A 14,921-nucleotide genomic window follows, 5' to 3' on the forward strand; every position below is an offset into this window, starting at 1 on the left:
TAATACATCCTATAATTAGATAAATATATCCTATAAATAGATAAATACATCCTATAAATAGATAAATACGTCCTATAAATAGTAAAATATATCATATAAGTAGACAACTATGGTTGGTCGGAAAATTAGTTTTATCAAAGAGCATCAAAAATTTCATGTGAAAAAAATAACAGATATATATATCATGAATTTATACTCTACAGTTTTTGTTCATCTTGAAAATGCTTCATTATGAACATTTATAGTATTGCATCATCCTTTATGTGTTTCAATAACAGCAATACTAAAGAAAAAGAAAAAAATATATTATCTGAACTATAGAACTAGTTAAAAGTCAAAATTCTGAAATCTATTACTTTTATATTGGCTGACTTACAAATACAATACACAAATTTAATTTATTCACTCAATAAAAGATTGAGATGTACAAACGAAATACAACACATTTATAAAAACAGATGGTGAAAAAAGACATACACAAATTTGATAAGAATTATAAAAGTTATAAGTGATTAGAGTTATCAAAGTTCTAAGTGTTTAGACATAAAAGTTCTAAGTGTTTAGATATTTTTAATAAGTTCTAAGTGTTTATATATTTAAAGTTCTAAGTGATAAGAATTATAAATGTTCTAAGTTGTAAGAACTACATATAAAAACTCAAACTCAAACTCATATATATATTGACAAGTGAATACAGAGATATTTCTTGCTTAATGTTTGCAACAGAATTCAGATAAAAAATAATGTATAAAGGGAGTTTAAAAAAGTCTTGATAAGCACTTTTGAATCTATTTTTGATATTTGCTAATAATTTAGATTCAGCAACTCTGATATAAAAAAAACAACAGATTTTTAATATCTTCTATATTTCTAATATTTAGTTAATGTCTATTACTGGTATACTGTGGATTCATTTAATCATGTGGGTACCATATTTGATATCATGGTTTTCCAAATGTCTGCATTTTATCATACAGCAAATTTTCAATTCGTTGAACATTTTAATTTGTGGTTTCCCTGTACAAGTACCATGAAATCCACAGAACTTGGTATTTCAACAAATAATAATGAACCAACAGTATAGGACTTAAAGAACATGAAAATCTTATACTTCATTGAACCTAGTATTCTTTTGCTGTTTATCTTTCAGATACAAGCTGCTATTAATTTGTAGGCATTCAAAGTAAATCTATATACACACAAAAGCAATAGATAATATCACAATAGCCTATTGCTGAAAACCATGAGACAATTATGGATTTCTTAACAAAACTGTTAGAAGCTGGTATAATGATTATATATAAATATAAATCCACATCAAGCATATTACAGTGCATATAAAACATTAAAGCAACAAATATATATTGTGTGCTTAATCTGCAATACTAAAAGCACTCAATTAGGAAACCAGATTCTCTGTGCTAAAGCCTGATAAAAACATTAGATTTGTGAACCTGTTGTTCCTCTAGTGGTACAAAAGACTTTTGGTTAGCTCCCTTTGGAAGAGGAGGCAAAGCTGAATTGCGTACTGTAGCATGTTGGGGGGTTGGTGCCGCATCTGGATCCTCATATGTATCCTGAGTATATAATATTCATAACATTTCAATATGGATGTCTAAAGCTGGCAAACATAAATCTTCATTCCATAACATAAATATATGTAATAAAAAAAAATCATAACACTTGATATACAGCTATCTACCAACAGAAGTTTTTTAATTGCAGAAACAATAAGCAGAGCATATTTATGAAACTTAACTTGAATTGATATAGAATCTTTTTTTTTTTCAAAAATTTTCTTGGTATCCATACAATTTAACATTTATTTTGAAAAAAAAAGAGGATTATTATATTCACATGTTTATATATTCAGAAGGTAATGTGAATATATGTGTGTAACATAACTCAAAGTCACATATACATTAAGGTGATTAAGCAAATATGAATATGGCCTTCATACTATAGCAAAAAAAATAATTTGAGAACACTTTTTGTTAGTCTTAACTTTCAGAGAAAATAAATTACTAAGTATATTTTTACCAGATGATTAAATTATAAAATGTCCTAAACAAGTCCAAAGAATAAGAAACATGCTAATACAACATGCTGAAATAAACTGGTCAATGCAGCTAAAACAATTCCTGCTGTTCCTTATAATTTACATAATATTGTAATAAAGTGATAATTTTACAATGTTGATTTTATCATATCACTTGTTTATATAATCTGGTGCTCATATGAAACTGATGAATTGCTCAGTAAAACTTGCCCTGACACAGTTTCTAAGCCTCATATCATACCTTGAAAGGTGATATTTGTCTGACATTGACCTAGTATTGTATATGTTATATCAATCAGAGATCTATACATCTGGTGAGTATATTTATCAACATCTGACATGCATATACACAAATATAAATATAAATATATATTCATAAATACTAATGATTTGATTTAATAGTGGTACAGCATAAAATAATATATCAAAAATGCCTCCAACATTAACATGTATTTTCCGAAACTGGTCAAATCTTTAACTTTAAGAAACTGTCTATACTATTGTCTAATTACAGATTCAATTCTTCTAGACTGATAACTGTCTCTGTGATCTCATGAATGAGTGTTGCAGATTGTGTAGTAGGTTGTGGGTTCAAAAGTGGGTTTAACCAATGACTTTCACAGTGATGTTTGTTGCTTCTCTGCTCCTAAAAGCATGCAGAATTAAAGAGTAAGGTATGAGAGGGCTTGGATTGGAGTTGAAAGAATGTGTCAGAGTAGGGTGAAATGTCTCCCTGCTGACTATTACCTTGAGAATTATGACATTAACAAGGATGTGTCCATAGAACACAGATGTATCTGATCATGACTCACACTATCTTTTTCTATGTTCAGCGGACGATGAAATTGGGGTAAAAACTCTTATTTGGCATTTAAATTAGAAAGATCATATCATAGAGAACATTTGTACAATGTATTAAATTTCAAGATGATTGGACTTCAACTTCATCAAAAACTTTAACCAAAAAACTTTAAAGGACAAACGAAAGTATGAACGAATAGATGATCAGACAAGAGGATGCACAGACTGAAAAACATAATGCCCCTAACTGGGGCATTAAAATCTGCTCAGCGTGCCTGTCTGGTACAAAGCAGGGTGATATTCTTGTCCCATAAATGTGTTCTCATACTAAATAAGCAACTGAATGTTAAATAGCCTTCCATCCATCCAACAAGACTGATATATACTATTGCGCTCTGACTGTTTTTAATGATGTCTCATATACGCAAGTCATATCTATATGAAATGGTCTAGAAAGCTATAATGATAATGTATGGTGATTCTTCAAATATCTCATAATACTTTTTTCCCTATTTACCCAACTTTTAATGTAAATGGTATAAATCAAACACTTATTCAAATTGCCACACTGCTGAACACTTGGATATCCATGCATGTTGAAAAGCATGAAACTTCAATGAACTATTTTCTGTATATATACAAGTACACTAACTGTTACTGTTCCTTACATATATAAATATTACCGGTAAGGTGTTAACTTTTAAAATGTATAAATATAGTCGCATTATCTATACAACTTCAGATAAAGTTAAATTATCAACATAACCAAAGGTCATGTTTACAGTTAATATACAGTATTAAAATTTATCTGTCATGTCAGTGAGCTCATACTATAAGAAAGAAATAGAATACAGTAGACTTTAATTATGGCTTCTTCTAAATCTATCTGGAAAGGACAGATTCCAATCAACTGTCAGCTTTGTGAAACTGAGAAAGTTATTTACTGGAAATGTATCCAATGCAGTCTACTGATGTGCAATAACTGCTGTGATAAAATACATCCAAAGTTTAGAAATGCCAAAGAACATAAAATCATCAATATAAAGGACCTGGGAGCTCACCAAGAAGAACTAGATTTTACCAACATAAATTGTGAGGCTCATTCCAGACAATCTAGCTGTCTTTTTTGCAGAGCTTGTGACATTCTAGTTTGCCCAACATGTGTGTCCAAAGTTCATAAGAAACATGACTTGATAGAAATTTGGGAAGCTTATCAGTTAAAAATGGAAAAATTGAAGGAAGGTCAAAGTGAAATACAAAAGGATAAAAAGAACATTGTTATGAAAAAAGATTTTTTAGATAAACTTGTAGTTGCTGAAAATTCAAAACATTCACAAGTGAGGGAAGATATTCTTACCCATGGGAAAGCTTTACACAAAGCAGTTAACCAGCACATTGAAAAGTTGGTAACTGACTTGGATCGGACAAAGAAAAATATTCTACAATCCATTGAACAGGACCTCGATACCATCAACAGCTCCATAAATGAAGTAGACTACAAAAATGGTGAAATAGAAGATTTCAGAAACACTAGCGATACTACAAAGTTCTTTCAAGAAATGAAAAGGATTGAAAAATCCATGGAAGCACAAACTCCAATTACTAAAGTAGGATACCTTTCTGTTCCAATATTTAACCCAGGGGAGATCACTCAGTTCAATGTTGGAGTTTTACAAAATGATGAGATCCAATCGACTGAATTAGGTGTTGCCATAGTAATAAATAAAAGATACCAAACTAACCTCTCATGTGTAAACTATATATGTTCTGATCCTGATACAACATTATGGATAGGGAGCTGCACAGATAAAGTATTACAGAAAGTAAAGCCAGCAGGAAATAAAATAAACATTATATCCAGTAGAAGTGCTAATGTTATTGGTATGGATGTTACTCAATCAAATAATCTACTTATATCTACAGAGGAATCAAGACTCAAACAGATCAGTAATACAGGTACACTAACAGACACAGTATATAATGTGTCACCATTCCGTTCTTCAGGGGTCCATATCACTAGTGACAATAAAGTTCTAGTAGGAGGTGTTTATTATGACAGAAAAGTTGTTATACTAATGAATCAGAATGGAGACCGTGAGAGAGTGTATGAACATGATCAACATAAACAACCTATATTCACCCTTCCCTGGAGAATAACCAGTACTAGCAATGGGAATATACATGTTGTGGATATAGTAAAGGGTGACATATGTAAAGTGGTAGTGTTAGGGGAGGGTGGTGATATAATCAATATCTATACAGGAGATACAGAGATCAACAAGGACATACCATTCTATCCAACAGACATAGTGACAACACCTAGAGACAATGTTATTGCAGCTGATTGGGGTACTAGTACACTTCATATCCTAAACAATGCTGGCCTGCTGATGACATGTAATAAAACTAGTCACATAAACATAATCTCCCCATGGTCTCTTGCATTAACTCCAACAGGTCAACTCTACATAGGATGTTTAAGTTCAGAAGGCAACACAACCAAGAACGCCAAGATATATGATGTGACAATATCAGGATGTTAAAACATATAACATTAAATTTTATAATCAAAACATAGAAAATTATATATATGTTTGCTAACATTCACTCTTGTCTGAAGTTCCGACTGTGCAAGGACTGTATAGCCAGTCAAGATCATTAAAAACTCACATTTGTTTGTTGTCTGAAATTCCTTTCATTTTAACTTTTCTATAGATTATATATGAGTTTAATCATCAGTTTAAAAAAAATATGTAATCTCAGAAAAAACCTAAAAGATTGCTTTAATTTTTCTAGATTCAGCCCATATAGTTTATTCATAATAGGCAGTTAGATATACCAACATTTGCCAATTGTCAATTGAAACTGTGGAAAATCTTCTCACCTGAAAATATTTCTTTTAAAGTTTATGATAAAGTTGGTTTAAAGAAAAAAATAGCGAAATCCTATGTTTAAAAAAAAAGTTGCTTTATACCTGCAAGCCCCCTTAAGGCTATTTATATGATGGTTACGGTAATTTAAAAAAAATCTTAAATGTTTTTTTTTTTCAAAAAGATAAAACAAATTCCATTGTATTGTTATGCATTTACTTTTCTACATTGGCTAGAGGTATAGGGGGAGGGTTGAGATCTCATAAACATGTTTAACCCCGCCGCATTTTTGCGCCTGTCCCAAGTCAGGAGCCTCTGGCCTTTGTTAGTCTTGTATTTTTTTAATTTTAGTTTCTTTGTACAATTCGGAAATTAGTATGGCGTTCATTATCACTGAACTAGTATATATTTGTTTAGGGGCCAGCTGAAGGACGCCTCCAAGTGCGGGAATGTCTCGCTACATTGAAGACCTGTTAGTGACCTTCCGCTGTTGTTTTTTCTATGGTCGGGTTGTTGTCTCTTTGACACATTCCCCATTTCCATTCTCAATTTTATGAAGAAAAAGGCATCTGTAGTTTTCAGACTTCTACCAGAGTCCATAGAACTGCTGATAGGAAGTTGTCATCCTGCAGTTTTGCTGAAGTAATATGTACATGACAGATACGTTTTACACTCACTGAAAAATATTGCATGCTTTACCTATTATGATTGAATATGGTTCAGGCCAGATGAACCTGATAAACGGACATGCACACCTTACAATCATTTCATAAAAAATAGAGTAAATAGTTTACTTATAGAATTTGAGAAACTGACCTAGCCAGGAAAACGTGATGTTGACCAATGAACCAAGAAATGAACTCAAAGTCAAACCACTGTTAGACTATCAGTACATCTTACAATTAGTCCATAGACTAAATAAAGTTGACCTTCTATTAATAGTATAACCATAAAACTTTGACAGATGAACCATGAACATGATGTCAAGGAGAGATGAACTAGGCAAAACATATGTTCACCTTACTATCATTCCCTGCTTCAAATGTAGTTGATCTTTGCTTATAGTATCTAAGATATTGACTTTACATTGATTACTTGAGGTGATAAACAGAGGTTAACATCATGTGAACCCTCTATGGCAGACATTAGTAATAAAAATAAGATGTAGCATAATTTCCAGTGAGACAACTATCCACTAGAGACCAAATGACATGAAAGCAACTACATGTCACTGTTGTGACTGTACAGCCTTCAACAATGAGCAAAATCCATAATGTACATTAGGCTTAAAAAAAAACACAGAAATAACAAAACCTAAAACATTCAAACAAACAAAAACAACAACATTTGCCTGATTTATGTACAGAACTAAAAATGGAAAGCAAATATGATAGACAGCAAACAACTGAAGACTTGCAGTGATCCAATGTATGCAATAAAGTCATAATAAATCTTATTAGTGAGAAAAATGTGGACTACTGGATAGATACCTCAAGGACAAAAAGTTCAGTAGCAGTGGCATCTACCAAAGTGGTTGGTAAAACTCATCAGTGTAGGAATAACTTCAAAAGTTTTAACTGGTAACAAGTAATGCTAATAAAAAAAAAAATTTCACCTATAAACCTCAATTAAACCATCAACTAAAATGGAATTTAAAAAAAAAAGAATAATTTACATTTCACACTAATACACAAGATCTGACCAGTGGATGAAATAAAGGCTAATGTTTAAGGCATCTTTGGTATACGAGTACAAAGTATCAGAAGAATCAATGCAGAAATAAGAATTACAGAGGAAATCTAATTATAAAACAATTTCATATTATTATAGTATTGTCAGATGGCTCCCAGTGTTCAAAGGTATTCCAAGGTTTTAATATATTCAGTGACTAGCAAAGTTTGATGCATTCAATAACCTGTTCAAATTTTTCCTCATGTGGGTTTCCCTTAGGTAAAGGACAAATAGATGACTTATGACCTTGAGATGGTGGATGTGAAACTTCAACTGGTTCCTCATAGTCGTCCTGTAGTAAACCAGTTTTTATTACGTATTTATAACTAAAACTTGTATCTCTGTTTTTGTTGAAGATATTGTTTACATCCCTTTCAGTTTTGCTCACATTCAAAAGTCCATTTTCATATTACCAACTTTTGTCTACCATATAAATATTTTTGAAAGGTTAACTTATATTCTCTGTGGTAGGACATCCTGATACTTTTTCAAGTAAGAGCAATGTAAATAAGTAAATGTTAACTGTTTAAATGCTTTCTATACATAACTAAACCATCGAATAATAGTATATTTCCTCTAAAATTACACTGATCAAATATTTATCTAATTTTGTTTGGTTGATTGTAATTGACCATGTAACAGGATGTCCTATCAAAGAGCAGGTAACCTGACAAATAATTGTAGAACCCACAGTCAAAAGTCAGTAATATGAAAATGATTTATCATGTTTTAAGATTTGCTTTCATGGATATATACATAAAAGTGTACCTATACTAATATGAGGCAGGCATTACCTGTAAATGGGGACGAAGTCTGTATGAATTATTTTTTTGTAACTTAGTATAATTTGTTAAAAAAAAAGAAACGGTAATACCGTACGTAACTTTTCTGATTTTGGTTCTGTTGTTAGGAATTTTAGTTGTGACGTTATTTAGATTATGACGTCATATGCAATGTAAACAAAGAAACGCTATCATCAGGTAACATTTTTTCATATCAAGGAATTATTAAAAATGAAATTCGTATTGCGCGTTCCTTCCTATTTTATACTAGACTGATAAATTTATATTTTACTCAAAGTTTCATACAAACGAGACCGGAAAAGGGAAGTACATTGTACATTTCTGCGCCGGTCCGGGATTTCAAAACACGACAAAAAATATTTGAACGATTTTGAGTTCATTAGTACAATGAAAAATTCGGGAAATTTTCCCGAATTGTTTTTTTTATTGAATTTTCTACTGTTATTGGGGACTTCGTCCCCATATAAAAAAAATACAGTTTATAGAAGTGAGGGCCATGACTGTTTATGGAGGTGATGGCCATCTCCAAATAAGTAAATACACTAAAGCAAAGCTAAGGTTTATACATAGAGAGTAGAATAATATTTTTAACATCTTGACTTTTTAAGATTTAACAAAAAATAGTTTTACTGAAACAAAACGTTGAATGGCGTTTCATAACACTTTTATAAATATGTATAATGTTACAATAGAATACAATCATTCACTCTCTGTATTTCTCCGTATATACAATTTAAATAGACCTGCTGATGTTCAATACACTCCCCATTTCCATTCTCAATTTTACAATTGGAATAATACAAGCACAAAGTTTTCTATTGGCTTATAGAACTAACTGAAGTTTTTAATGATTTTAAAGATGTAAATTTACTTGTAATCATCCATTCAGTGAATTTGAAATTCTATCAAAAATTTAAATTTATAAAACCAAAAATATTTTGTATAGAAGTACATTTTCCTGGGGAACTGTTTATGTGTCTTGAAAGCTAATTCTGTATAACTTATTTCAACTACTGCCTTATTTTAAACATTAAATAACAGATCCTTCCTCACGTCAACTATTATGGTTAGATAGGCCAGAAAGATTATACTACAGAAAGCAAAACAAAGCATTACTAGCCTGTTCAAAATCATCTTGAGGTGGAGGTATTTGAGGTCCTGATGTTTTACGTCCAGTCTGAGGTGGGTTATCTGGGTCCTCATAAAATTCCTCTTGCTATAAAATTTGTATGATGTAAACGCTATCAATGAATAAAATATAACTAGCAAAATTGTATTTATGATTCTTTTAATGAACTGTTGATTCATCTATTTCCAACAATTCTATGGATACCAATTTTCATGGATTGTGGAAAAATTGTATTTTTATTGATGTCTGATTTTGTGGTTTAAATTTATTTTGCATACAAGACTTTTAGTTAAATTTGAATTTGTTGAATACTTTTATATTTGATCAGGGACGTATGTTAGTTATACGTCCTTGATTTGATACAGCTACAACTACAAAATCCAAAAAAAATATCAATCTACTTCACAAACAACTTCTGTACATTGTTGTAAAAGTACTGTATTTTAGGAAATTTATCTAAATAATTGTGGTAGATATTCATCCCCCAAAAAATAACCATTTGCGGTTCATTTAATGCATTGTGCAATGTGATATACAGTATTTAGTTTATAATACAATATCATACACCTTGGAATAGATTCAAGATAACTTATTTTATTTTATTTTCCTAGTATAATGTATACAAATATACCTCTGCTATTTTGTCAAACATTATTTTGAGCTTTACCTCCAAAAATTACTATTCTGAGCTTCAAAACAAAAACTGGTCACGGTACAAAAAGTTAAATGTGGACAGATTTTCTTAAACTGCTTTACATATTTAAAATATTGCTTCAAAACGTCACCCTTATAAACTCTATTTACAAACTAAATATATATTTAAAGCACTTTGGAATATTCCAATAATTTTTTAAGTCATGATAAAACCAGGTGCTCCGCAGAGCTTTATACGACCGCAGAGGTTGAACCCTGAACAGTTGGGGCAAGTATGGACAAAACATTCAAGCGTGATACAGCTCTGAATTTGGATTGTGATCAAATTTTTGACATTACATGGTATTTTTTTACACAAAACAAATGTCAAGATTTTACAAATCAATTAAAGATTTCTTCTTCAAACTTTTTAAATCTAAAATTAAATAGTTGACACAGCATAGGTTTCTGACACAGAATGAATGTGGTCTAATGAACTTAAAAGTTTTTTTTTTGCCTTTGAGCAATTCACTATGCTGTTGAATATTAATCCTCTCAAAAAAATGTTTGAAGAAATTTTCTTTTTATTTATGAAATCTGAAATGAGAAAAATTTAAACCCCCCCCCCCCCCTTTTTTTTCACATCCCTGCTTCCCTTTTTCCAAAACTGATATTAATTCAAATTTCTAATGGAGTTTGCAACAATAACTACTCTTTTAAATACATCATAAAATATTAAAATGTAAAATAAAGTGTTTGTTATCACTGAATGGTAAAGATTGGTTGGTAGTACAAGTGAATATACATTGTTTATGGTATAAAACAATAAAAAAAACTTCATCAGCAACATTTTATATTGGCAAATTTCCAATGAAGTTATTTACATAAAGTTATTGGCCAAATAAAAATAGAAAATGACATCATAGTCATGTCTGGCAAATGTCCAACATACATTATCTAAAAACATTTTAGATAAGATAAGGAAAAAAAGCTTCATCAGCAACATTTTATATTGGCAAATTTCCAATGAAGTTATTTACATAAAGTTATTGGCAAATAAAAATAGAAAATGACATCATAGTCATGTCTGGCAAATTTCCAACATATATTATCAACTACTATTCTATACAAAGAAAGATAACTCCAATTGAAAATTAATTGCTATTGCACAATATTGTGCAATTAGATATTTCTTGCTATTGTGCAATACTGTGCAATTGAAAATTTCTTGCTATTGCACAATACTTGATATGGAATCCTGATTTGCCAAACTTGAAAACTGGGCCCATAATCAAAAATCAAAGTACATATTTAGATAAAGCATATCAAATAAGCCCAAGAATTTAATTTTTGTTAAAATCAAACTTAGTTTAATTTTGGACCCTTTGGACCTTAATGTAGACCAATTTGAAAACTGGACCAAAAATTAAGAATCTACATACACAGTTAGATTTGGCATATCAAAGAACCCAAATTATTCAATTTTTGATGAAAACAAACAAAGTTTAATTTTGGACCCCAATTTGGACTAACTTGAAAACTAGGCCAATAATTAAAAATCTAAGTACATTTTTAGATTCAGCATATCAAAGAACCCCAAGGATTTAATTTTTGTTAAAATCAAACTAAGTTTAATTTTGGACCCTTTGGACCTTAATGTAGACCAATTTGAAAACGGGACCAAAAATTAAGAATCTACATACATAGTTAGATTCGGCATATCAAAGAACCCCAATTATTCGATTTTTACATGAAATCACACAAAGTTCAATTTTGGACCCTTTGGGCCCCTTATTCCTAAACTGTTAGGACCAAAACTCCCAAAATCAAACCCAACCTTCCTTTTGTGGTCATAAACCTTGTGTCAAAATTTCATAGATTTCTATTCACTTTTACTAAAGTTATAGTGCGAAAACCAAGAAAATGCTTATTTGGGCCCTTTTTGGCCCCTAATTCCTAAAATGTTGGGACCAAAACTCCCAAAATCAATCCCAACCTTCCTTTTGTGGTCATAAACCTTGTGTTAAAATTTCATTGATTTCTTTTCACTTTTACTAAAGTTAGAGTGCGAAAACAAAAAGTATTCGGACGACGACGACGACGACGCAGACGACGACGCCAACGTCATAGCAATATAGGACCAAAAAATTAAAATTTTTGCGGTCGTATAAAAAATGTTTTCCACAAAAGTTATGTTTATTTTTCATTTCATTTCTTGCAATTAATGAAAAAATATTTAATTTCTGAGAAAAATGACTATTTTATTTCACATTTAGTGTTTATTCCATTTTAACAAAGTCTATCATATAAACATGCATAATACCAAATCACCTAGTACACCAACAAATTAAAAAATCTGTGTAAAACCAAACTAGCAAGTAAAGTGCAACCCTCCACACCCCTATCATATTGTCACTACAACAAACTTCGATAATATCTTACCGTAGGTTCAGGAGGAGGTCTTCTGCCCCCTCTAGGGGGAGGAGGTACAGGAGCTTGGGATTCCTCTGCCTTCTTTACAGCCTGATGAAAAATATGTATATTGTATGAATTGTTATCCTCCTTAGGAATGATGTGTTGTCAATTGTTAATTCAGAAATTTGCAAGGTTTTTCCCACGTAGTCAGTATAGTTTCGGTTTGTGTCCTTTGAACTTAAGGATGCTTAACTATGGCAACAGAATACGCATGCTCGAAAATCCTTTCTGTGATTAGACAAAATGCTGTCATGGTAGATGATTTGGTTGTGTTTGAAAAAACGTCTTGTTAATTATATCGTGATGGAAAGCAAGTGAAAAACTATAAATATTTGAACTAGATCTTACAAAGATTTATATTTTTATTAAAATAATTGTTTCTCCAATAGCTCTTTGCAACCATGACAGCTGTTTATTCAGGACAATTATATAATTTTTAATGTAAACTTTGTTGTACTAAAGCGTACATGACTTTTAGAACGCACCTACGCATGTGAGATTTCCGCAGGGTTTTGGTGAATGTAAACAGAATTTCTTGTAGTGACATTCAGATGGAGATTTAAGTCATTGTGCTTCTGAAGGTTATCGAAATGATAGTTTTAAACATATACTCAAATTTACATATGTCGGATATCTTTTTTAAAGATAGTTCTTGTTATTAATGTGAATAATGCAACTAATTGAATAGAGCAATAATAAGAACTTCCATTCTGATATCAAATATATATATTTGTAAGTAGCTTTTCCTTAGATCCCAATAATTAAACTCACATTTTTGTTCATTCATTAAAAATCCCAATTATAAATAAATGCAAAGAATAATTTTTAAATTTACAGTATTTCAATTTAATTTAAATCATGGAAGGAGCGTGGAGCATCATAGATTTAATAATGTCTTTCAATTATCAAATATAACTCAGTGTATGTATATGTCTTACACTTTTATATATTTTCATTTAGGCATTCTGACAAAAAGTTGTTGTTAAAATGACTTTGGAATTGTTTTTATTTACACCTGAAGGAACAAAAATTAGTGAATTCTACTCAAAAGTACTATAAATCAATCTGCTATGACTTAACATAAGTCTATATTTAATCCATGAATTTATCTTTATGACATGACATGTATCATGTTTTCTGTGTTACTTTTCAGATGAAAACTAGTGATCATCAGTGATATTTTCCTGGAGACCTACCTTTGGGGGTTGTCTCCCCTTACCCCTGGGAGGTGGCGGTGCTGGTGCATCTGGTTCTGAGGTAGTCCTCATTGGCATTTTTCTCCCCATTGTATTAGTCTGTAAAGAATGTGACAATAGTTAGAACTGGGTCATACAATAAATTACAAAATCAAATAAATACTTCACACAAGGTGTTACATGTATAGAATTGAAATCTGGTTATTTTAAGTGAAATTTAAAAAAAAACTGTTACATTTCAAATTTTTAACTGTTGTTTTTGCCAACCAATTTAGCTATTAATTCTTATTTTTCTAGAGTAAGTAATATTGTACATTATGCTAACGGATAACTTTAAAACTAATTTCATATGATTTTTTTTTTTATACATGTACAGAAGTAGTTCTGCAAAAATTAGTCTAGTGTTCTCACAAGAGCCTCATAGTACCATGTTGCTTATTTGTTTTACATTGGTGCTATATACATTATGACAAACTGTAGTATAATTGTAGTACTATAATATTAGGAAAGAGTGCTATGTCAAATTATCTGAAAATAGTAGGGAGAACACAGATTTCTCTAGTTGAATGATATCTGCAGTCAGCATTTTACCTTTCTCTTCCAATCATACCACATAGCCATATGTACATAAGAGGATATGATAAGAGAAAAGATGACAAGAAATGTTTTGAGTAGAATGTATAAAACAATAAAAATGTACATTACAAATAATTTCCTTCTTGCCAATTTTATGTTTTGCTTTTGTTTTTTTGTTTTTAGGTTTTTTTTTGTTTTTTTTTAATAGGATCTTTATAGCTGATCCTAAACTTTATAACTTTATACCTGTTCTGGGACAGGAAGTTGTCTCCTAGGAGCTGGTTTCTTCACCGGTTGTTCATCAGGATCTTCATATACAGGCTGTAAATATATAAACAAGATGGAATAACCATAGCAACACAAATGCTTCATCCTTACATATTGCAAGTACAGTAACTCTTTTGGTTAGACATTAGATGTCTGCAGATAACTCATACAGATGTTACAAAATATATTAGAAAGCTATCAAAAGACACTTGTAATTTTTATTTAACTGACCAATTCACTGCAATATTATACCACAAAAATATCTATACTCTAGCTCAATTTAAATCAATTCTTCAATCTAAAATACCACTTATGACTATTCTCATATCAATTGAAAAAGTAAAACAAATTGTATTGTATATACAATGTACAAAAATAGAA

General features: G+C 30.7%; 2 protein-coding genes across 51 annotated transcripts in view; one reads left to right on the forward strand and one right to left on the reverse strand.

The window, feature by feature from the left end:
* LOC139520909 (lymphocyte cytosolic protein 2-like) overlaps positions 1 to 14,921 on the reverse strand; it is an 87,048-nt gene that overhangs the window by 15,564 nt on the left and 56,563 nt on the right. For 26 of the 50 annotated variants that reach the window (XM_071313950.1, XM_071313956.1, XM_071313953.1 and 23 more), the window contains 5 exons: positions 14,520 to 14,594; positions 13,698 to 13,796; positions 12,469 to 12,549; positions 9,385 to 9,480; positions 1,455 to 1,577 (listed from right to left, as the gene is read on the reverse strand). In XM_071313950.1, coding sequence (XP_071170051.1) covers positions 1,455 to 1,577; positions 9,385 to 9,480; positions 12,469 to 12,549; positions 13,698 to 13,796; positions 14,520 to 14,594 — 474 coding nt within the window. The remainder of the gene's footprint in view (positions 1 to 1,454; positions 1,578 to 9,384; positions 9,481 to 12,468; positions 12,550 to 13,697; positions 13,797 to 14,519; positions 14,595 to 14,921) is intronic. The other 24 variants (XM_071313981.1, XM_071313975.1, XM_071313971.1 and 21 more) reach the window with 2 other exon arrangements.
* Positions 2,747 to 5,491, forward strand: LOC139520914 (uncharacterized). The gene has a single exon (XM_071313995.1). The coding sequence runs from the start codon at positions 3,727 to 3,729 to the stop codon at positions 5,401 to 5,403; it is 1,677 nt and encodes a 558-aa protein (XP_071170096.1). The 5' UTR covers positions 2,747 to 3,726; the 3' UTR covers positions 5,404 to 5,491.

The sequence above is a fragment of the Mytilus edulis genome, chromosome 4 (genome assembly GCF_963676685.1).
Source record: "Mytilus edulis chromosome 4, xbMytEdul2.2, whole genome shotgun sequence".
Lineage (NCBI taxonomy): Eukaryota > Metazoa > Mollusca > Bivalvia > Mytilida > Mytilidae > Mytilus > Mytilus edulis.

Coding starts and splice junctions, on each gene's coding strand:
- LOC139520914 (XM_071313995.1), top strand. CDS start 3,727: ATGGCTTCTTCTAAATCTATCTGGAAAGGACAGATTCCAATCAACTGT.